Source organism: Nasonia vitripennis, chromosome 1 (genome assembly GCF_009193385.2).
Source record: "Nasonia vitripennis strain AsymCx chromosome 1, Nvit_psr_1.1, whole genome shotgun sequence".
NCBI lineage: Eukaryota > Metazoa > Arthropoda > Insecta > Hymenoptera > Pteromalidae > Nasonia > Nasonia vitripennis.
The window spans coordinates 3,556,236-3,581,621 of record NC_045757.1 but is presented as its reverse complement, the minus strand read 5'-3'; the positions used below and the strand labels follow the sequence as shown (position 1 = coordinate 3,581,621).

Below are 25,386 nucleotides of genomic sequence, written 5' to 3'. Positions count from 1 at the left end.
GCCAGAGAGGCTAATTGAATTGAAAGAAAATTCGCTCTTCGGATATCCTACTCGAGACTTGCCAATTTCGTCGGCGGGAGAGCATCGAGGATAGGAAAAAAAACTTGTGTGTGTGTGTCTGCAGCGCCGCAAGGCTAATTTGCATCTTAAGCAGTGAGACGCGCGGCCGGGCGTCCATCACGAGTCTGCTCTACTTCTTCTCTCTACTGCTCTCACGAAATTAGCTGTCTTCTGTATATTATGCTTGTATACACGGGCTCGTCGATAAAATATTCCGTAAACACGCATACAGGGAGATACTGGAAAAGTAGGGAGTTACAGCCCCTTTCCCCCCCTTACACACGCACTTAGCGTTCCATTTAAAGCTCCGCCGCTTCTCCGCGCGGTCATCATCCACTGCTGCACACACACACACACACACACACACACACAGTGTGACCGTTCTTCCTTCTGACGTTGACTAACGATCTCTTCCCGCGAGCGAGCCGCGCGCAATGATAGTCGTAATCGCTCGTCTGCTCTCGCTCTCCTTGAAAATTTATATTCGAAGGATCAGGAAAAGGAATGATAAATAAAGAGTCGGAACGGCTTTATATGTATTTTTTTTTTTTTTTTTTTTCTTTTCTATACAACCCGTTTATTATATAAGCTTGAATCATATATTAAATTGAAGGCGCGCGCGCGCGCGCCCGCGGCTTAAATGTACAACTCAATGTATATACATATATATACATATATATATATATAATAGTATATATATGTATAACTCAATTCCGCGCCGCCTCGCTAGTGTGTGTGTGCGTGTGTCCTCTAAGATTTAAACGCGATACACATAAACGCACACTGCACAAAAGTTGCGTCTCCGCGCGCTGCCTGTCATATACATACGTGCGACATACTGTCTCTCCTCTTTCTCTCGCTCGCAAACTCAAACTCTTATACATGTGTATGAGAGAACGCGAGTCTACACATACATTACATATACATATAGACGCGCATTACTTTGAAAAAATAATATACACTATACAGCTAGCTATTTAAAAATTATACGTGTGTATGCTCGCACGCGTGTCGCGTGGCTCGAATGCATACACACACGCACATATATATATATATATATATATATGTGTGTATTTATATATTATTTATGTATAAATATTCCTCAACCCTTTGTGTTTCCTGGTCGAGCGCCGCGCGCGCGCGCGGAAGAGGGAGACTGCGTACAAATTCTTCCCCTCCCCCTCCCCCCCCCCCGCGGCCTCTCTCTCCTCTCTTTCTCGCTGAAGGAAGAACAAAAATGTACAATATAAGAAAGAAAACGAGCGGCGACGAGAAAGAGACACACACGTATCTTTTTTTTTTATTGTCTCGGGCATGTACAGTACATAGCGCGTGTATAGAAAACTTGAATGAACACACGGAGGAGTATCGCGCGCGCGCACCGAGTATATATAACGTATCGCCGCTCTTTTAGCTCAAAGAGAGACGCAGTAGTATTCGTACATGTATAAAAAAAGAGAGGGAGAGGCCTCGCGAGAACGCACGAGTGCGAGGTAATCGTCGTCGTCGTCGTCGTCGTCGTAGAGGGCTGAGAGACACGCTTTGCACGCTTTTCCTGAACACATTGTCTTCAATATAACATATCAATCGCAGTCTACATTCGCCGTATATAAATCTACATACACGTCGCTTAGTTCATTATGCTCGGGACACTTTTCATTGTTTTCTTTTTTTTTCTCCTTGCGTTAAATATTTATGTACAAGTGTATTGGGTGGCTGTGTATGTATGTGTGTGTGTGTGTGGGGGTGTGTACGATGCAGGGTGCGCGTCGACAGCTATTGCGGTCCGTCTTCGTCTTCGTGAGTGCAGGTGTTCTTCTTTTTTTTTTCTTCGTCCTCGTCCGTCGTGTGTATGTAGTCGTTGGGATCTCATTCACAGCCATTTGCTTTGCTATGGTCAATCGATGATTGGCTACGCCACGCGCGCGCGTAGTAGTCGCAGTAGTAGTAGTAGTAGTAGTAGTAGTAGTAGTGGTATAGGTGTGTTATCCTGAGTAAGAAGACAATCCAAAGTTTGCTTAGACATTTAATAACAATGCGTTTTTTGTTCATTATTTATCGTTACATCGGAAGGACTATTATACGTGTGAGGTACTTTGTCTGTGTTTTTTTTTTCTTCATCGAAGAGGACCGCAAAAGACCCTTTTTTCGTTTGTATAATTAACCTATATACGCTTCAATTACAACCGCTTCGGAATTTCGAAAAAAGGCGTTCCTACACGCAACAAGCTCTCGCTACATCGTTTTTTTTTTGTTTACTTTTACTCTTAGTTTGTTTATTACACCGACTTTTTGTTTAAACGTCTACTTTACACGGTTAGGCTTACAACGTATTTGTCCACGACAATTGACATATTTTTTTTTTTTTGTTTAGTTTTCATCTACTGTGCGCAAACTCTGTTCCGAGCTCTCGGCTCTAGTCTGCCTTAGGTAGTAACACTCTAAGGTTTAATAATTTTTCTTTTACATTTTGCTTGTTTTTTATTTTATCTACCTTACACTGCGCGTATTTGGATTTGTTTCAGCGGTTTACGTACGATTAATAACATGATTGTCTACCAATTGCATTTACTTGATAAGCGGTAAATAGACTGACGGTTACTACCTAATTGCACTGCATACTCTCGGCTTGGCGTCGAGAATCGTAAGCGAGCCCGAGCTTTCAGCTCTCTCTCTCTCTCTCTCTCGCTATCTGTTTTCTTGTTTTTTGATTTTCTGTTCCTTTTTTTACCTAAAGCTTTATCCATTAGACGTGTATATTATTCATTTGATAAAAAATGTGTATTTCAGTCTATTACGTTGTGTACTCTTTTCACAAAGCTACTCCGATTATATATTCAACAAGAAACTAAACAAAAACTTAATAGATCTCGTAATAAACTGAAAGCACAAGAAAAATAGGTACGATACACTTTCGTTTCTTTTTTCATATTATATATATATGCATAATAAAATATTAACGCTGTGTGCGCACAATAAAAATCTCGCGTTCAAAACAATGCATGTTTTAGCTGACACGGCCTTTTAGCCACCAAAATAACTGAAACATTCGTTGTAAAAAGTAAACTCAACAAAATTACTGCTCTCATTTGCGCATAACAACTCTATTATAATTGTACATAATTTTTCAACGCCACTGATTCACTAACACACAATTTCTACATTCGCGGCCATATATAATATGTATACAATATATATATATAATCAATCTAGTACTTTTGAGTTTTTCGGTTTGTCTGAGATTTTCCATAGATAATATAGGCTATCATCTCTCTAGCTTATTGTCGAATAAAAAAGTTCCTTCGAAAGATTGTTGGAAAACGATATAGAAAACATTTCACCTTGGATCACTGCACAGTTTCGGTATGTCCCAATAATTCTTCTTCATTAGTAGTACACACTCGTCGCGATTTATCTAGGATATTTTCGAGTTTCATCTCTTCTTCGTTTGATAAAGTGTCACTCGCAAATTACATCACCGACACTTGGACACATACGCATCACGCACACGCACTTATAGTTGCTTTGACAACTTTTTTCTCCCCTTCGACTCTCACCTATATAGGAAAACCCGGCGTACTAAACCTTACACGTCGCTTAGCATGTGTACATGTACTTCAGCAATAATGGGTTAATTCAAGTATTAACATATACATATAACTATTCCCTAGCGATAAACAATTGATAATGGTAATGATGCTGACAACGGTGATAATGATGACGGTGACAACAGTAGTATAGTAATAATAATAATGATAATATATTTAATAATAAAATAGCATATGTTTAATCGATCTGTATAATAATAATAATAATATGTATACTTATAACTCATGATTTTTCATCTTCGATATTAGCACTCCAGCATAGTAATATATAATATGTGTACCTTACAATCTAATATTTATACTTAATGTAATATATATAATATATATTTTTTCTATGCCTATGTATGTATTTAACGCGTGACTTGACACTTTATGAGGTTACTTTCTGACAACAGAGATCGCTGTATGTGTGCATCATTGTGTTATTGTGTTGCTTCTATGTCTGTATCTTAACATACGGTATATAAGGGTCGCAGGGGGAGGGGCACAACAAGACGACTGACCGCCGTGAGTAGTAGTCTACTTTCGATGATTACACGCTAATTTTGTTTTTACAATTATATCCAAGGGTCCGCATAAGCATACACGTACTCGCAATTACCTGCTCTCGCTCCGTCGCGTGCACGATATAACGATTGAGAAATCAAAAAGGTAGGAGAAATCAAACTTAGAGAATATACGAGATTGAAGAAGCGCCGGCGGAATGCTCGAAAGGAAAGAAAATTCGACAATTGGTGTTGTACTCTCTGTCATTACGTACATGTATATCTACATCTATATAATATGCATCGGAGAGACAAAAGAAAAGAAAGGAAGAAGGCGTCAATGCATTGTTGATGTTTTCCACGATTGTCCGCTCGTCTGGTGTCGACGGAGAAACGTCCTACCTAACTACCATTATGTATAAATATGTATCGGTAAAAATTGACTTTATCGCAATTGCGTGTGGCTGTGTGTCTGTGTGTGTGTGTGTGTGTATTCGTGAATACCCGTAGTTCTCGAAATTAAAAACGAAAAAGAAAAGAAACAAACATTCGCTCGCTATTGCTAATTTTTCATATTACATTAGAGGTACTCGTTTAACTCGTCTAGGATATCTGTACGGTTGAGGTGTGGGCGTACATGTGTTGCACGCACGCGTGATAATGGCCATTGTTATTAAATATTGATAAAAAAAGAGAACGAAAGGGAGGAGAGAAAAAAATAAATAATTGTTCGTGTCGCATCGCAATATGGCGAAGGCTATACATGTATACGGTATATGAAAGTGTTTCTTCCTAATATAAAAAGCTCGAGTCGCGCAGGGCGCCTCCGTTATAGACTGCTACTGTCGCCGCGCTTACGGGGGACTATTGTATTATGTATATAATGTATAATAATTGGCAAAGGTTCGATTCGTCGTTGTACATACATCACATGTAATGTATAGCCTTACAGTACATAATATCTATTATTATTAATATTAGTATCGACGATAGAGCAGCTCCTTTCTCTCATTTTTTGTTTCTTCTACCTGAGGTTATCGCGCCTTTTTGCATTATCATTGTGTAATCTACACATCTACACTTATATTTGCCCATATACATATATATATCGTTATATCCATAAAGCTACGCTATGAATGATGTATGTATATGTACACAATCAATGTTTATCCCGTTGAGAAGAAGAACACATATCAGCAGAGAATTTTTCGCGCGTGTCCGAGTGTTGTGTACGCTACGTATTAACCTTACGTTGAGCACCTTATAGTCGCGAATCATCCTCGTATATCAGCACACGCAAAAGTAGTGATATATATATATATACACACACGCTTACACGTATCCTCCATGCCGGAGGATAAGAAGAAAATTGTCACTTTCTCGCAACGATGCCCTATGTAAATATATATATATGTGTGTGTGTGTGTGTATCTATAGTAGTTGTATTGTATGCACCTTGAATCGCACTAACGCAGACTGGCATCCTTGAAGTACGTGTATCGTCGCGCTCTGTCGTGGTTATTCCTATTTCTTATCACAAGTCGCAGCCCTCGAGCCTCCTCGCAGCTTCCCTCGTCTGCAAGATAACAAAAAAGAGTAGAGACGTATTAACGAAAAATCAAATGTAGGTATGCACATGCACGAACAAAATTCACACACACACACACACACGCACGCGCACGCAGTTATACGTCATCGGCGCGAAAAATCGGTCGTTTAATCGAGAAAGACTCTGCGCCGGAAAATTCCCGATAAAATGCAGCGTTCTCTTGTGTCGGCGAGCGGGGTAGACAAAAAAAAAAAAAAAAAGAGGACCAGGCCAAAATCCTCGGGGCGTCGATTGAATTACGCGTGAGTTATCGCCTTCGATATTTATCGCGTTTGCAGCAGCAGCAGTAGCTAGTACTACGGCTCATTTTTTTAAAAATCCCGGGCTCGACGAGAATTACGATCTTTACGCGCGCAATGCTTTTTGGCACGTAAACTCTCTCTCTCTCGCTTATTTTTTCTCACTCTTGGTGCGATGCAAAAATTAAAAAATCCCTACAGCCGCAATCGATGGCGCGTCGATAAATACGCGGCCATAAACAAGAGAGCGAGCGAGTAGCCGAAGTTAGCCGAGAGAGAGAGAGAGAGAGGCGGCAATTCGATTTGCGCGAAAGAGAGAGAGAGAGAAAGAGCCACGTGGCCACGACGCGCCGTCTCGGCGCCAGCGACAGCCGACTTATATACACGTATACAGGCGAGTGAGAGGCGTGCGTGGGTGTGGGTGGGTGAGTCTCTAGTACAGAGATGTAGAGAAGACGGAAAATTCGGCGCGATTCTCCCCCTCGTTTCGAAAGAAGCACACGTTAGAGGCGAGCGGGGGAAGAAGGAAAATCGTATAGGAGAGCAGAAAAGTTGCTAGCGAGAGAGAGAGAGAGAGAGAAAGCGCCATCTTTATACCGGTTACGTCAGCATCTTTCTCAGTTGGCCAGTCCCGAAGTTTCTCGCGCGCGCGCGCGCGCGCGGCGACAAGATATTTCAAGTGCGCGCGCGCTTTCTGAAATATTGCACTGTTCGAGCTCCGCACTCGCCGCTCTCTCTCTCTCTCTCTCTCTCTCTCTCTAGCCACCGCCGCATATTCTCTCTCCGCAGCGCGCACTTTTACTTCTTCCCTCCTTGGTTTCCGCTCTTTATTTTCCCTCGCCCTTTACCCCTCCCCCCCCCCCATCTCATCCGGCTATATATCCTTCGGACTTTTTTCCTCCTCCTCTTCTTCGTCTTCTCCGCTTCCATGTATTTCGCGCGCGAGCGCGATCCCGATATCCTCCTCCGCGCTGCAGTTTAAGCGTTTCATTAATTTAAACTCGCCCTCGCGTATATAGTGATACAAGGAGAGTCGCTTTTCGTTAACTAGCCGTGAATGAGTAATACGAGATAGAGCTGCTTCGAAGTGGAAAAAAAGAGGGGGGGGGGAGGGTTATAGATAAGAGTTGGAGAGAGAGAGAGAGAGAGAGAGAGAGAGAGCTTCTTGTTCCTCCTCGCGAAATTTCAATTAGCCGGAAAAGGAGGACCGGCTAGCCAAGTTATAATGCGATTTGTTTAATCGCTGCTGTGCCAAGACTCTCTACTGCTGATGATAATAAGGGCGGCCTTGTTTGCGCGAGCACCGATCTATATATAATCAAGAGATGCCTGATTTTTCCCGATTATAAGAGCAAGAGAGTGAAGGCCGGTGAGCAAAGTCATATCGCATCATGACGCTCGACTGCTTCGGAATCGCTAGAGCTAGCCCCCCCCCCCCCCTCCCACCTCTCGCTCGCTCATTATTATACCTATGTACGTAGTCGTCGGAACGGATATGACGATTCAATAGAGCGCGAATGAAGTGAGAGAGAGAGATTGTCGCAATTTGGCAAGACAGTCGGGGCGCTTGTTGCGTGCAGCCATTCATCCCCCCCCCCCCCCCTCGCGCGTGTTATGTACGCGCGTTTGTTTGACGGACGCGGTGTGTGCCGTTTCTGACGCCTGTGCGGTTGTTGCGCGCTGCTGTCGGTAGTGGATGATGATTTTTTTGAGGGATACACTCGTACGCGAATATTTTCGTTTGCAGCGCGCGGTTGTGCGATGTGAAAGGGGGCATTTGCGAGATTTGTGTAGTGCCTCGAAGCAGTGACGTGTTTGAGGAAAATTATAACTCGATTGCGTGATTTCACGAACTCCGATAATCGCTGATTAATGCGACTTTCATGTATACTTTTGAGCTTGCAAAACAGAGCTTTGTAGCAAAACGAACTCGGCCTCGACCTCTTGCACAGTACACGATCCTCTCCGAGTCCACTACCGCGAAACAATCGCAGAGAACATACACACAGATAGATAGATAGATAGAGAGAGAGAGAGAGAGAGAGAGAGAGAGAGCGTTCGAACGGCTTGTTTAGCGTGTAAACAGCTGTTGGTCGCCGCGCGTTCTCTCGTCGCTGCCAGCAGCAGTTCGCGTTCGCGCGCGCAACAAGTGCCCAGCAGAGTAGCAATAGCAGCACTGGACCCTGCTAATGCCTCCTTCCTTCCTCCCATTTGGCAACGATACATTTCTTGCGCCCCCGCGAGCGCGCGCATATACATAACGACGTGAAATATACAACAGAGATATAGAAAGAAAGAGATAAAGAAGCTCTCCCTCGCCGCACACCGCTCGCTGATGCAGAGAGTAATTGTCGTCCTGCGCGTTGATGGCGAGTTTGGAAGTTTAAGCGAGTTGGCAGTGCTGATTGACGTTTGGCTATGGTCGCTTTGCATAATTCTTGAGCGGCGGCGTCGAGAAAATGCGCGTCGCGCGCGTCAAATCGAATTTGCCTCATTTATTAGGCGCCTCCAGGAGCGCGCGCAGCTGCGGAATCCATTAGAATAATTTTTACAAATCCAATTTTAAATTCCAGCCCTCTCTCTCTCTCGCTTTCTCTCCCGCACACTGTCACTTTTCGCCTTATTAACCGCGCGGGTTACTGTACTTTTTTCGCTCCTCCTCGATTTTCATAAACGTCGCGCGGCCGCTTATCGCGAGATAGATATAACGCACGCGCGCGGTATAACTCTGGCGATGCTCGACAGACAGCAGCAGCAGCGGTAGCAGCAGCGGTAGCACATCACACGCAGCGAGAAGCCCCTTACGTAAGAGAGAGACGGCGGCTCGTGTGTGCGAGGTGGCGGCGGGCTAAAGAGCAGAGAGCAAAGAGCAGTCGTCGGGAGTATGGAGAAGTAGGTCAGCCGTGATCCCCCTCGGATACTACGCTATATACGCGTATCTCCCTCTCTCACTCTCTCTCGCTTTCTTCGCTGCCCTTTGAATTTCCGGCGAGAGACTGATTAATACGACGGCGAGCGCAAGAGAGAGAGAGAGAGAGAGAGAGACCGTTCGGGCGCACTGCCTCTCTCGATGAATAATTCAAGCGTGTATCTACTGCGTCGCGGCGCCTTCTTCGGTTATTAAGCGATCGCCGTGCGTGCCCATATAACTATATACATGCAGCGCGGCGCGAGAAGAAGAAAAAACGATGCGAGAGAGCAGGAAAGAAACATTATGCGCAGCAGCGACATTCCGCGTTGACACTGCGCGCTCGAGAAAAGCTGAATATATATATATATATATATACAAGCGCGCGGAGAGTCGTGTCGTGTCTTCGAGGCCGACTGGTTCGAGAAACCACTCCCATCGCGGTCACTTCTTCTTCTTCTTCTTCTTCTTCTTCTTCTTCTTCTTTCTCCCTTCCGCGCGCGCATAGTTTTATATACGCGCTTCGTTGCTGCCTGCTACCGCGCGCTTATCGCCTGCCGATCCGGATTGAACTTAGGCGCTCTTATCTCGGCGATAAACCGCATTGTCGAGCGCTCGTTGCATATTGATTGATCCTTCTTCTCGTGCTCCTTTTTTTCTACTGCTGCCTCTTCTCGTGCTCTCTTGAGTTTCTTCGTAATTGATAGTTTTGCCAGTCGAAGATACGCCGCTCTGCTGTGTGTATGGCCATGCGATCGATCTGCAGACGCGTCGCCGGTTGCCTGGAGACTGTGCGAGAGCGGCGCGAGAACAATTTGGGAAGCCCACCGCCGCCGATAATTGAGTCCGTTCCCTCCTAAGACTTCTTCTTCTCGCGCTCAGCATTTTTTTGCCTGCACCGTCGTCGCCACCGCTGCTGCTACTGCAGTCGCTCTCTCTCTCTCTCTCTCTCTCTCTCTCTGAAAAAATATTCAAATGCCGGACAAACAGAGGAACGCGCTCGCTCGGATGCGAGAAAACCGGATTTTTTGCGCGCTCGGATTTTACAAAAGAAAAAATATTATTGCGCGTCGTTGCGCAAGACGCAGTTGTTGCGCCGATGGATAACGCGTGTACAATTGAAAAACTTGGCTACGCGAGCCCGGGAGTTGGCTATATTAAACGCGAGAAAAATATTTTTCGAGTACCGGAAATTGCCAGGAAAAAAAGGAGGGCGAGAGCTACCGGTATTAACGCCGCGAGCGATCTTTTTTTCCGACCAACCCCCGGCAGCGCGAGCGCGCGCGCTTGTTTAATCGTTATATCGAGAGAGTTGACCGTAGGTTGGTGCTCTCGCGTGTTTATATATGACTGTCGAATCTGTTTTTTAGCTCCTTCGACGAGCAAAAAAGTTCCATAGATATTCATATGTGTGTGCTCTCGCGCGCGCGGCTACGGAGCGGAAAAACAATTTTCGAATGTATCGAGAGAGACCTCCTATTTTTTAACCAGCCGGTACCACCTGTTTTTTCCACCGTTCGTTATTAGCCCTGTGGAGAGTGTGCGTAGCGAAGGCCGGAAGGAAGGATATAAGGCTGCGATACGATGCGGGAGAGGAGATTCGGAAAAAGGGAACCACTTAGCCGAAAACTGTACAAGAGTCTGGAAGTCAGAACGACGGCGGCGGCAGCTATTCGGCAGAGACGTCAGAGGCGCCAGCAGACTAGCTTAAACTCCCCCTTCTCCGCTGTTTCATCCCACTTCTTCTTCTTCTTCTTCTTCTTCTTTTTCTTCTGGCCCCCCGGAATTCTCATTCCTCGAGAAAGCGCGTCACGCGAATTACAAAGTTTCCGATGCATTCCGGCAATTTCACTTACATGCGCGTCTCGCTCCTCTCATACACGCGCATAAATGCTCAGACACACACAGCGAGGCGATAAGGAAAAAATGGATTACCGGCAAGCCTGAGTCTGGCAAAGTCGTGGGACGTTGGCTGCTCGCTCGACAGGGGCGGCGGCGTCGAGGGCAGTGGTATCCAGCGCTAGTGGACCCAGGACGGCGACGCGGCTGGCGTGGCCGCGTTCGTCGACGCGTAGACGGCTGCGGCACTGGCAGCGTTGCTGCTCGCGACGTTGCTCACCGCAGCAGCGGCCGCTGCCTGGGCCGTCGCCTGGTGGTGAGCCGACACTGCTGCCGTCGTCGTGTCGACCAGCTGGTCGACGATCCCCGTCGAGTCCGTCACGGGGATGTTGGGAAGACCAATGTTCGGCAGAACGTTCGGGTTCTGGAAGTTTATGTCGAGTGTGCCGTTTATCAGCAGCTCGTGCTTTATCACCTGTCAACAGACGCGACGACGTGGTTGAGTTATTATTTTCGCTCGCGAATCGCTATCGTTGCGCATTTTTTCGAAATCCTGACCTCGTCAATATCGCAGTCGAAGCCGTGCAGAGTCTCGATGTTGATGTTCAGGTCGTCGAGGAGGGCGGTGTTGTTCAGCGCGCCCATGAGCTGACCCATCATCGTGCTGGGGATGGGCGAGTCGGGTGGACTGTTGCCACTGGACACCTGGCTCTGCTGCGTCGTCTGCTGCTGTGGCGTCTGCTGCGTTTGCTGCTGCTGCTGCTGCTGCTGCTGCTGAGGTAGCGTCTGCGGTTGCGCTTGTGTCTGGGACTGGTCAGCCTGCTGTTGCTGTTGCTGCTGCTGAAGCAGGTACTGCTGGATCGACTGCTGCTGGCTTGTCAGCGATGGACTGGGCTCCGGCTGCTGGTAGGTCGGCGACATGTTGAGGCTGAGATTTTGCTGGAGGAAGAGAGAGAGAGAGAGCCGAGCTCTGGCTGATTAAGATCGTCCTTGAGGAAAAAAAAGTCTACACCGACGATGTGAATAATAGACGAACCATTTGAGTGCAAGCACAGGGCTGGAGGCGATGTAGCGGACATCGTTGCTGGCTGCTGGACTGTGGGGTGGGCGGCAGTCCGTAGGGCGTCGTGGTCGACCTGAGGGCATTGTTCCTCTGGTACTGGGCTTCGAAGTACGACGGAGGTGGGCCCGACTGCTGCGCCTGCTGCTGCTGCGGCTGTTGCTGCTGCGGCTGAGTCTGGCTCTGCTGTTGCTGGGGTTGCTGCTGCTGTTGTTGCTGCTGCTGCTGCTGCTGCTGCTGCTGCTGCGACGGAGACGTCTGGTACATCTGGTAGGACGCCGGCACGAGCTTCATCGTCTCGGCTAGACTACCGGCTGTCAAGTGGGACGAATACAGTTGGTTACAAGGTCGCCGAAAAGCTCGAGGTTCTTATTTTGGAGTCGACTAAAATTTATCCGAAATTCAAGTGAATTCGACTCCAAAAAAGAAACTCGAAGAAGAAGAAGAAAAAGAATAATAACCAAGCTGCTCAGGACTGTAGGTGGACGCGTAGTTGGGCGTCCACTCGGGCTCGCTGAGAACCGCCGGTATGGGGCTCAATCTTCCGCAGGACGAGGCGTTGCTCGAAGCCCTCGGTCTGAAAGCAAATCCAGCGAATTCGCTGCATGAAACACTGAAATTCTCTCTCGACAGCGCGAATAAGAAGAAATCGCGCGTTGCAGAGCGAGCAAACCTACCGGAAATCGGGGGACAGCTGGAAACTGCTCGCCGGATGGAGAGGACTGTCGGGGAAGAGGTCGAGACCCTCGCTGACGCTGCTGCTGGGACTGGGAGTCGCGTCGGCTTGCAGACTACCGTTTCTCAGGGCTTCCACCTTCTTCTTCACTCGGCCCCGACGCTTCTCGAACTTGGACGTCTCCATCGACGTGGCTCTGTCGATTTTTTGTCGAATCGAATTTTTAATCAAATATATCCTTATTTTTATATATCCGATAAAGGGCTTACCTTCTCCTAGCTGACTTTCCGGGCTTGGCGTCGGGGTTGATCATCCACCAGGAGCTCTTTCCCGTACCCTCGTTCTGAACCCGCATGAATCTGTTGTGCAGCGAGAGGTTGTGTCTGATGGAGTTCTGCAACCGAAAGCAAAAAAAAAAAAAAAATCCAATTAATCGAACAGTCAATCGCCAATCGCGCTTGCGCGGGAAACTTAAAATTTTCCGTCCTTGCTATATACGTTACAACAAAAGCCGCGGCGCGATATACACTCGCTCTGCGCTTATCTTATCTGCGCAGCGTCGTCGCTTCGCACACACACGCGCGCGCGCACGCGCGCAATAGTCCCGCGCTATTAATTGCTCGACTGTACATTATCGCGCGTAGTGTCTATAGTTATAATTTTCGAAAATTTTCGCCGCCCTATCACGTGGCTCGTACCCACACCGGGGGACAGAGAGAGAGAGAGAGAGAGAGAGACCACATAGGAGAAAAGTGACTCGTAATCGCATCCGATAGTAGCCTAAATATATACCCACACGCATGCACACATTCGAAGATGTAGACTCTTTCGCGGTTAGCCGCTCGCGCGATAATCGTTATCCGAATAAGCGGGAAAAAGACTCGGCCGCATCTTCGGCGGCGATATCGCGCGTGGACGGATTATCAGGGTTTATATAAAGAGGAGAGTGTGCCTTGTTTTTTATTTCCCTATTTCTTTCTTTCCACAGCTGTCGGAAGGAAGGGGGTAAACCGCATATACGCAGGACGTAGCTGCGGTGCAGTGTATGTGTATCTCTCTGTTGTCAGTTTATCGTGTAAGTATACACACACGGCTTAAACAATTCAAAGGGAGCTTGAGTAGGTATACACACACACACACACGGGCGAATGAAAAAAGAGAGAGAGAGAGAAGCAGAAGAAGAAACGAACGAGCGTAAGCGAGGACGATTACGTGCCGCCGCTACGACGAACCTGACCCGATGAATAAATGATTTTCCAATCGGCGCAGCAATCGTCATTACACTCTCCGATGTACTGCTCTAGTAGTTAAATTATGCAACGTTTTTCTTGGGACCGCCCCCCCCCCCTCAGCTTTCATTTTTTAACCGTCCGTCGCGAGCCTCCCTTATCCTTCGACTCCAAGACTAGAGATACTGCAGTGATATCGCAAAATATCGTACGAGAGTTGCGCAATAAGCAGCGCCGATAATACGCATAATACTTCCTCGTGATGCAGGCGTGCGAGGCTCTAAGCAAAAAAAAAACGATAGATTATACAAAAAGCCGTGAACGGATGAACCGAATCGAGTACGAAGATCCGATGCTTAATTGCAGGAGCTCGTTGTGCAATGAAGATTTACAACGCGTATATGTAAAATGACGTGTGTCCATTCTGACGTCTTTCCTATCTGCGCAGTTATGTTATAGATGTAGACACATTATACGCGCCGCCAGGGAAATAGTCATGTAAATTGTGCTATAGATATAGATAGATGCATGCGAGTGGATATCGAGCGAATTTTTTCTTTTTTTCTTTTTACTCAAGAGCCGCGTGACGCGTGTGCACGTCGGCGATGATGATGATCTTGCGCGATTACACGCGCTGTTGTTAATCGAACCGGCGCTACGAGCTGATCGATCGATACTGCACGCTATATTCAGTCGAGACCTTTCGGATTCGATTAACGTTCTTTATTCTGCATCGGTATACAGAGTTTGTAATTTTTCCTCGAAATATAAACGAAAAGTCGGCGCGCAAAAAGCGCGACCTCGACTCTCGGGAAAAAGTATGATAAATTCGAAACGAGCGCGCGGCAACGTCATAATGTACATAGCCCAGAAAGGAAAGAATTCCAAGCCTCGAAATATCGAGCCACGCTACACACACAAATCCAATTACCCGAAAAGGCGCGGGGGGTGAAAATCCAAAATATCATAAGTCCCCAGCTATCGCCCCCTTTAGATGGCGCGTAGCACACATGCGCGCGCGATTCAATTTGATAAATATCGATCGGGTGGCTCTCTCTCTTTCCGCACGCAGCCTTGGGAATCCATTTAATAATATAATACCGGGACACACGCACGAGAGAGAGAGAGAGAGAGAGAGTATAGGCTTTAAGGGTACTACTCGCGCGTGCTTCAGAAACTGATACAGCACTCTCTTTCTCTCTCTCTCTCTCTCTCGGTAGTCTCGTGTGTATATACGCTGACTTATCGCGTCCCTCGTATTAGCATAATAATTGCGGGCGCGGGCGTCTCTCTCCCTATACGTCGACTTTTTTCCGACTCTTTCTCTCTCTCTCTCTCTCTCTCTCTCTCTCTCTTTCGGCGAAATCCATACAATATATACAGAGAAACAGCTCGACGCGTCGCGATTTATTACGAGCCTTATCAAGCGAGAAAATGCAGAGCGAGCACTTAGAAGAAAGCCTCGCTCGCCGCGTAGAGCAATCGATACGAGTGTGTACACTTACACAGTTTTACACGTATACGTAAGTATAAGGCGAAGGGAAGGTTTAACTTTTGCCTTCTCTCTCTCTCTCGAAAGTTGCGCTTTGCAAAGTCGCGAACGAACGGCTAAAACTCGAGCAGACACATTCCGCGCGAGCGAGGGGTATACACATCAGAGCGTAGAATTTTCTCTCTCTCTCTCGAAGGTAGGAAACGAGGAGGAAGAAACTCGTCGCGCGCTAGAGAGAGAGAGAGAGAGAGAGAGAAGAGCGTATAGAGCGCTCGCGGAGCTGAGTCGAGGGAAGAAAAATGATCCATTAATCTGAAACCCAAAGTCTGGTGGCGCCTGGCGTCGCGGCGCTGCCACTGGCGCCGGCGCCACTACCCCACCACTTGACGCGTTCTCTTCCACTACTATACTACCCCTGCTTTCATGCTATATACATAGCCGCTCTATAGCATCCACCTTTTTATCCGACTCTTCGCCGTGCGTAACTCTCTCTCTCTCTCTCTTAATTTTCTCTTGCACAGTTCTTCGATTAAATACCGCAGCGCCCGATATCGCAACGAGCGTATGCATGTATGTGTACACGCAGAGGGAAGAGGGGAGTAAAAAAAGCTCGCAATTTTCCACTCGGCAGATTACGTCCAATTGCAATCACGCGGGGATTCTATGCATCGGATCGCTGCAGCCATCTTCCTTCAAAAGTAAGTAGGCGTAGTCTCTCTCTCTCTCTCTCTCTCTCTCTCTCTCTCTCTCTCGCTCGGTCGGCGGAGAGTAGCTTGACCCCGACTGCGCAATTGATCTCAATTAGATTCCCCAGCACGGATCGACGTCGTCGTCTCTCTTTCCCAGCGTTCGCACACAGACACGCAGTCGTTTCGCCGCTGCTCTCGCTCTATGTGTGCGTATATAAGGTGCACGACTTGCCGCGGCCCACCTGTTGAATTAGGGGTGCATACGTATATAACCTGTGACTATACGCTGCAGAGAGCGAGTCGGTGTATCAGGTAGACGGAGGAGAGAGACGTTGTTTAATCCGGTGTATGTATATAGCTATACAGAGACAAGCGAGAGAGAGAGAGAGAGAGAGAGAGAGAGAAGTGGATTTGCGCAGGTGGGAGGTCGCGAGCGGAGAGAGGACACCAGTTGCTAGGCAGCACACATCTCGATATCAGCGTGCGCCTCACGTTTCGAGCGATGCTGTGCGCGCGGTGTGTTAACACCACTAACCCTTCAATACTCTCTATCTCTCTCTCTCTCTCTCTCTCTCTCTACCTCTATCTCACTATACGCTGCCGCTGCTGCCGCGTTTTAAATTATCGGACGCGGATCTGTAGCATCCGTATTTTATACGTCCCTAATGAAATCGTCGATAGCTCGATGTTTGTTTTACCGGCATCGGGAGGAAAATATTATTGTAGTGTTATATGTATAACGCGGAGTATCTCCTCGGTTTGTTTGCCAACTGCTCACTGGAGCAGAATAAGATGGAGCGGAGAGAGAGAGAGAGAGAGAGAGAGAAAAGGAGGAAAAGATGATGCGCAGGGTAAACTTGACATATAATGTCGAGCAAATTAGCGGAACGGAGGCTTCTTCGTTCTGACGCCAGGTGCGCGCGGAGCTTGTTGGTAAATAAACACGGGATGTGCTGATGGGGGTAAAGTGTTTTTACGGAGGGATACAGCGATTCTACACTCTTATACGTTTGCACATCCTTAGCATCGTTAACACTTGGCTAATACTCGGAAATAGAAGAGTAAAACCATCATCGAATTGCAAATTGACATTGGATTTCAAAAATCAGTCACATCCCTTCTCACTCTTCCTCTCTCTCGATTTTTACCTAATTACATCGTCGTCCTTAAAGCGCAGCAAGCCGTAGAGATCGTTAAACGAAGCTCGTTTTCCAGACGACTAAAAGCTCGGCAGAGCGCGAATTTTCAAGTACTACTACACCCTAACGATCTTCTAATCGCCTTTTACCTCTCCCGAGAGTCCGGTCAATTTTTCAACCCCCTCGAATCAATTTTCTTACACACAAAGCTATAGAGTATATACGTATTACACTCGACTCGCGGGCGCGCGCGCGCGCAGAGAGTTTATTAATAAAGAGAAGCGGGAGGCAGGCCGAAAAAGTACGAAAATAGCCGCTACTGCAGAGGCTCGCTCGCTGCGCGTATCTCTTTCTCTCTGCGCTGCATCGGTGCCTGTATAACGTTCAGGGTCAATTTATTTATTCAAAGGTCGTTCATCTCTCAACCGAGTGTAAATTGCGTCTTTCCGCTACCCTCGATATTCTTCGCGTCGTCGGTGTGAATTCTAATACGTCGTCGAGTATATTACAGTGACGTGTCGCGCCGTATTCAGTCCTGTATGCATCAGACGTGTATTTATCTCTTTTGTCGGCTGTGCAAACACGCAGTTGTGCATCGCGATAAAGCCCAAATGACAGAGTGTAGTACAGCCTCTTTGTTTATCGCTTATCTGCTCCCCCCCCCCCCCTATACTTTCCCACACACACACACACGTATATATTCGACGAGCGGACGAAACTATTACGCCTCGCTGCAGCTCTTTTTTCCCCGCGAATTTCGCGTACACACACGAGAGCAGCGCGTCTATCGGATTTGCATATAAATGAAGTCCATCGAGAGCCGCCGCAAGCCGAGATTGCCTGCATTATTATTATCGTCATTTTTTTGTTTCTTCCTCGCTAAAATTTTTCATATTTCCCGCCAATTACATGTATACAGGCATCAGAGAGGGTGTTTGAAGAAGAAAATAACAAAACACGCGCTGCACTCGGTATTTTTGCTCTCTCTCTCTCTCGCTATACTGCAGCGAGATAAACACGCTGTGCAGCTGGCGCTACCGCACATTGTGCAGCTCTCCTCCGGCGGCGACCGGTTTCGCAGACGCAAAAGCAGCTGGGATTCTGCGCTGCAGCATAACCGTCGAGACGAGAACGAGAGAGAGAGAGAGAGAGAGAGAGAGAGAGAGTCTGAATTTGTTCCTAATAGCGCCAAATCGAACGGAAGGAAGTGTCTCGGAGAGCAAGTATGTATACGTAAGTATAAGCGTAGAGAGAGAGAGAGAGAAAGAGAGCAGCGTGGGATATTATAAAGAGGTGCGAAAAAGCGCGAGGGCAGATGTCGCGTTACGTCAGAGGCAGCCTTGAGTCGTCGTCGTCGCCGCCGCCGTTCGACCTCAGTCAACTCTGCAGTGTGCATCAGCAGCAGCGATATGCACGTGCATCGCGGACTAGACGAGCTGCTTGATACGTTGCTGCTACGCTATTTTTTTTTCTCTCTCTTTTTCATTATTATCACTACCGTATGACGCGCATGCAGGATATAGATTGATGGAGAGTCCGTCTGGAGGTACACTTGTGTGTAAACACTGCGCCTGCAGGAATGTTTGACCTGGGCAAACGTTTTTACGTGGAGCGAAAAATTGGATTTTTTTTTTCTCTTCGAGTACTCGTATACGACCATTGCGTAAGCGCGACGATCATCACCTGAGCAGAAACAAGTCGATTTTCGAGGATCCGAGTTTTTCCCATTGATAGAATACACAGAGAAGTTTTCCATCGAACGCGGCAAAACGAGCTTTTATCGCGAGAAAAGTCTCGACGATATCTTATCGCTGCGCTCGCTGCTACTGTACACTTTCTTTCGCGGAAAAACTCGTTACGACAGAGATACGTTTCGAGAGCCTACATAGAATCTAATCTGCGTTATAAAACACATCCTCGAGCATCAGGAGAGAGTAAGTACTTACTTAGCACAGGATATACGTTTTGTCGCTATACGACGTGACGAGGCAGTTTAGACGCCCAGACGACCTTGCGACGAGGAGGTATATACACACAATATCAACAAAGCGGAGAACCACTGCTCTCACACGCGAGAGCCGACACACACACGGAGCACGGGCCAATTGACCAATTCTCTCTCTCTCTCTCGCTGTCTATACTTATACGTGTACAGTGTATACATGGGAGAGTCGTCCGAGTGACGTCATCGGAGAGCGACGCCGATTTGTGCGTATTATGCGCGAAGCTTAGGCCGCTCGATGTGCGCAACAGCCCCTTTGCGTGTTGTGATTCAGCGAGTGTGTTTACTAATTGCTCGAGGGGATGGCGTCATATTTTGCTTCGATTTCTGTTTGTGACTTTTCTCTCTCTCTCTCTCTCGCTCTCTCTCTCTCTCTCGCTCTCTGAAGAGTGCAGGTAAGTGGCGAACGATCGGGGCAGATAAAGTGTGTTTTCGTGTTTTATAGATTAGAGACTAGATTGTTATAGTGCAGGGTATTAGTGTAGATTGAATTGCAAAATACCGAGCGTCTACAGCTAAAATTTTCTCAAAATACCGTGTAAACCGGCCTTCAGCGAATACTCTACAATCACACTACACACACACATCCAAAAAACACTTCCTCTTTCTCGGATCGTGAGAGTCTCCCCCCAAAATAATACACCTCACTCTCCGATTCATTCTCAGCGCTGCTGGCTCACAATGAATGCGAGCCGCACAATAATAAACCCAGCGATTTATATTTGGGTAATGCGCTCACTATATATATACACACACACACACACACACACACGGCCACTACTATACACGCATTTTTCTCTCATTTTATTATTTTCTCTCCTCGCTGCGCACATGACCGCCGTGAGCTCTCCGATTACCTGTATATAGGCTTACATCGCTCGTGTCGAGTTACTCTCTCTCTCTCTCCCCCCCCTCTCTCTCTCTCTCTTTTTCTGCCGAACATAATCCAGCGCGTATATGTATGCTTAATAAAAGAGCGAAGAAGTCAATTTTCCACGATGTGCACGCGCGTATGAGAGAGAAGAGAAGAGGAGCGGAAAAAGAGACGCTAATGCGCTGGTAATCAGGAGGGTAAGCACACACACACACACACAGACGGTATGAAGGAGGAAGCGAAGCTTGGATCGTTCCCAGTTGGCCCGGACTCCGGAGAAGCAGCTTCTTACTCGCCGCGCTTCCCTCGTAATGAGATTAAACGCCGACGATCGAACGCCGCTGGATAATGCAGTGTATACGAGTCTGCTACATTTTTTAAAAATATGATCGAAGATGTATACCTTACGAATAAAATAGTCGTAAGTTAGTAGCGATCGTGACGAGCTGCTTCGACTTTATAATACCATTAGCGCAGCGCTTCCCGCCTCAAAATCGGCCGATTTTTTAACGAGCCACTCGCGCGATTTTAAAGCCTAATCATTAGCTCACCGTCGATATGCGTTATAACACTCTGGCTAATAAAGAGACCCTCTTTTTTCCGCGTCTCGGCTCATCGGCCCGAATGCGGCGCGCAACAAGTTGCCCGTCAGCACTTGCGGAGTAGGTATAGGTAGGTGTGTAGAGCGCGGGCACCTCTATATACCCCCCCCCCCCCACCCACCCCCACAGCACGTGTCGCGGCGGCTGCAGCATCGTTATAACGCTCGTGGATGGACGTAACCTCAATTACCAACCGAACTCTTCACGCGCACGAGGAAAAGCCGATCTATATGTGCGTGTGTGCCTGTATCGTAATCAACGACCGAGTTGGGGGTAACGCCGATAAGATAACGAGCCCTCCATCGTATACGTATACACAATACACACACACACACATACGCGCGCGAGCGCTAATCGTATATCAACGATACACGCATATTTTCAAGAGTGAGAGAGGAGTAAGATGGCCGCCGTCGCCACCGCCGCGAGCGACGAGTATGTCTGGAAAGGTCGAGGCTGCGCGAAAGAGTGCACATACGCGCTCGAGAGAGTTATGCAACGCTTATACGCTGCGCTGGAGGAGGAAGGAAAAAAAAATAGATTTACCCTTTGGCGCTCGCGCGCGCGCGAGGAAACCGAATAAATTTGCCTATACTCTATATCGGCTCTATACATCGTACGTCACACGTGTGTCTCACTCTCTCTCTCTCTCTCTCTCGAAGCAAAACAAAGTCGTCGCGCCGAGTCGGATATGAGAAGGCGGAGAGATAGATCCGTCTCACTCGTGCCAAATTGCATTTTCCTCCGCGTAATAAGACGCGGAATTAGGCTGCGCTCCTTCTTATACATACATACATGTGTGTTTCTATTTTTAGAGCCCCGAAATAGAGAGGAATCTCCGAAATATAAGACTATAATACATAGAGAGAGAGAGAGAGAGAGAGAGAGAGAGAAAGAGAGAGAGAGCGGGCGATGGAAACGGAGAGACGCGCCGAAGGCTGATAATACACACACACACACACACAAAACGCACACACGCCGATCGATCGACGATCGGCGGTGCTGACATCTCGGGAAAAAATGCGGCGCCGGCCGAAAAATGACTACAGAAAGCCGAGAGAGCGGCTGCGCAATTATTACGTAAGCCGCCGCCTGCCCCGATAAGCACCGAGAGCACTGCAGTGTGTACGGCATCTGTGTGTGTGTGTGTGTGTGAGCGAGCGAGCGAGTGTTATTTATTATTGTTCCGAAAACTCGCGTAGGTACTGTTTTCCTATACACACACACGCGCGCGCGCGCACAAGCACAAGTACGCAGACAGCGAGTGCGTATATGCGCATATACGTTCTAATTTAATCGCCGCGGCGGTAGCAGCCAATTAAACGCCGGGTCCTTGAACCAGCGTCGCGAGTCGACGCTCGAAGGGGCTCGCTTTGCTACTACGCGTTGTATACATATACACGTTACACACGCACACGCGCACACACACACACACACACACACATATATATTATGAGCATAGCAGTGCAGACGCACGCGAGCCACGTGCCGACTCCGATTCCACAACAACCGTCGCGCGTATAGCCCTTATACTTTCTATAATACATACATCGAACCTGCACGAATTCCCGTGCGTGACTCCGTACGGTATACGCGCCTCTCTCTCTCTCTCTCTCTCTCTCTCTCTGTCTATAGCAGCAGACGCACACAACGCGCAGTCGAGTTTTCCTCGAAATCAAGGATTCTATTATTACGTGCGAGTGAGGGCCCTGAGACCAGCGGCAAACTTGGCGTCATCGTTACGCAAGTCGCTCGCTCGGAAGCTAACTTTAGCCTTCCAACACATACACAGACAGGCGCGTATATTCTGCGTCGTCGAGGAAGAGAGAGAGAGAGAGAGAGAGAGAGAGAGAGAGCGCAGAGACTCGCGCGCGCGAAGCTTCGACACGCGAGTATGATTCTCGAACTACTCGGAAGAGCGTATCGGTTTGTTTACACCGCGAAGTCGAGAGCACCTTGCACAGGGGGAGCGATTTGAGCGCACAAGGGAGCAGCGGAGAGCAGCCACCGCCGCAGAGAGAAAGCAAGAGCGGCAACCTGTTGCACGTTATACGTAGCGGCGGCGGCCCGCTTGTGCCAACACGTGAACGTAACACACTCCCTCTTACTCTTTCTCTCTGTGTATATGTGTGCTCTCGTGCACACACTCGTAAACTGTCTACACGGAGACAGGTAGGCACTGGGCTGTGTGTAGGGAACCGAAGCTAGCGCGCGGCTGCTCTTCGCGCAGCGTCCGAAGGAAAGTGAGCCGTGAAAGAGTAGCAGAGAGAGAGAGAGAGAGAGAGAGACGCGGGGAAGGGATAAATGGCACGTGAGGTCATTGCCTCCCCGGTGTATAGTAGTCGTAGTATAGTCGGCTCTCTGTGTATATACGCGTAAAAATCCAGCTGGTGGTGTAGAGCGAATGAGAGAAGCGCTCTTGCATAGAAAAGCCAGAGGTAACGCGACGACGACGACGACCTTGCGCTGCTAGCCTCGGAAAATGCGGAACCGCCTTGGCTTACGCGGCATTCGCGTCTATAGCGGGAAAGTACACTTTTCCAGAGAAAGAAAGCTCGCGCGCGAGAGATGCAGAATCTCTCGTACACGCGCTCTCGGGGCTCTGCCGCTGCGGCCTTCAGAAAAGTGAGAGGCTGCTGCAGCAACGCGCGCGAGTGTGGAGATCGAATTCCACCGAGAGAAATCGGCAATGAATTCGCTGCCGCTCGTGTATATATACAGTTATATCCGAGAGAGCGAGAAACCGGTACCTTACGCTCGCTCGCGCCACGTATGTGAGAGAAACCCGCATTTTTACTCGGTCTACGGAGAGGCATACCTTCCATCCGGCACTGCTGTTGCTGTCGCCCTTGTCCTTGAAGTAGGGCACGTTCTGGACCATCCACTCGTAGATCTGCGAGAGGGTTAGCCGCTTGTCGGGCGCCGAGGTGATGGCCTGGGTGATGAGATCGGCGTAGCTGAGGTTACCCCAAGCGTTCCGGCGGGACGAGTTCTTTTTGACCGGTAGCAAGGACGACGGCTGCTGGGGTGGTGTGCTGCCGGACTCGCCGCAACCGGGCTCCTTCGGCGCACCGCCGGGACCGACCGCGCCGCCGGTACCGTCCGGAAAACTGTCCGGTCGCGGACACGGCCACGTGTTGGATCGCGCGCGAGTCTGCGGCTCGAAACCGCTGTCCAGATCGTAGCCTCCGCCCATCGAGTCCATCATCGCGCTGCTCTCCGCAAAGTCCATCTCGATGCGTGATTTTTACTCGCGACTTTTACTCTTCTACTTATAGCCGCTTACTCTGCGATTTAGAGTGTATATAGCTGCTGCTGCTCTGTGTATACAAACACGCTGTTATCGTCGACGTTGTCGGGGGTTGCTAGACACACTCGCAGTCCATAATCGCACTGCACTGCACACACGGCTGTTCTCTTCAACTGCAGGAGCTGCTGCAACGGCGACGGTACTGCGCACACATGTGTGCGATAGCGATGTACATGCGCGCTCGCACACGCACACACACACACTCCTCTCTATTTCTGTATATTATCGTAATCGGCTAATCGCGACGACGACGACGACGACGACGACGACGACGACGACGACGACTACTCGCGGACAGCGGCGGCGGCGGCGCGCGCGCGCGAGGGGAGGCCACGTGCTGTCCTTGAGGAGGCTAGAGTAGACGACTACTGCTGCTGCGGCTCTCTTCGAGCTACTCCGCCTCTCTGCAGCCGAGTATATAACACGCACACTCACTCGCGCGGTACAAGGCACACTCTCGGACTCTACGCAGCGCTGCTGGGTAGAGGGGAGGGCCGACTATTTACACGCTGCGCGGAGAGAATCACGTGTCGGCAGCGGAGCACACGCAGCACTTGTTGTTATTGTTGACGATGATGATGCTGCTGCTGCTGCAACGCGGACGACGGAGGAGAGATCTCTGTACGTCCAGCCGTGCTGCTACTACCACTGCTGCTGCTGCTGATATCGCTCGAAGAGAAACGAGCACACGCGCACTCACACAGAGAGACACACGCGCGAGAGAGAGGCTCGCTCGCTCGCTCGCGAGAGACGATAGCGCGCCAACTTTGGAATTTTCCGCGCTCCTTCTCCCTCCTCCTACTCTTCTCTCTCTCTCTCTCTCTCTTTCTCGCTCTGGCTGGTTGAGTGTATACGACGACTACGTTGGCTCCTTCTTCGCACACTCGTGATATCTTCCTCTCCGGAGAGAGACACACAGGTGAGAGAGACACACTCCGCCGCGAGGATTATTTTTATATGTCTATGTACAACGCACCCTCGCTCTCTCTCTCTCTCTCTCTCTCTCCGTGTCTCTATAAGTGTTCTCCTATATTGCAACACCCGGGCGCGCGCGCGCGCGAGAGAGAGAGACGGAGTGAAAGAAAGAGTTAACAGACCGAGTGTGTGCGAGTTGTATACTAAAACGGAGGGAGAAAGGAAGAGAAAGAGAGACTGACAGAGAAAAGAGGGGACGTGTGCGAGTGTGTGCGATGTCGGAGAGCTGCGTCGTGGACTGGTTGCCGGCAAGGCAGCGCGGCGCGTACTGCCGAGCGCCGAGGACACACGAGCTGAGCACTCCCTGCTCTGCTGCGCAGCTCTACGCCGTCTGAAATTCCCCGCTCTCTCCCCGCCGCTCTATCGCTCGGCTCGCACTCACGCGCCGCGAGAGAGATGCAGTATATATATTCGAACGAGCTCAACGCGCACTCTCCGCGAGAGGAGTGGGGGCCAGTCTGTATACCGTGAATATACACTACTCGCGCGCGAGCGGCGGGCAAACCCAGACGCGAGAGGGAATTTCAGAGTGACTTGGTCTGTGCGTATGTGTGGGAGAAAGAGAGAGAGAGAGATAGAGATGTCTGAGA

General features: G+C 48.7%; 1 protein-coding gene across 1 annotated transcript; it reads right to left on the bottom strand.

Annotated features, from left to right (window-relative positions):
- Positions 1–1,797: 1,797 nt before the first annotated feature.
- On the bottom strand, positions 1,798–25,171 carry LOC100123890 (forkhead box protein O). The gene is made up of 8 exons (XM_008204819.4): positions 23,330–25,171; positions 12,754–12,878; positions 12,486–12,680; positions 12,270–12,385; positions 11,785–12,122; positions 11,307–11,687; positions 10,845–11,223; positions 1,798–5,729 (listed from the first exon to the last, which is right to left on the bottom strand). The coding sequence occupies exons 1-7, from the start codon at positions 23,741–23,743 to the stop codon at positions 10,930–10,932; spliced, it is 1,863 nt and encodes a 620-aa protein (XP_008203041.1). The 5' UTR covers positions 23,744–25,171; the 3' UTR covers positions 1,798–5,729; positions 10,845–10,929.
- Between the last annotated feature and the right edge of the window lie 215 nt (positions 25,172–25,386).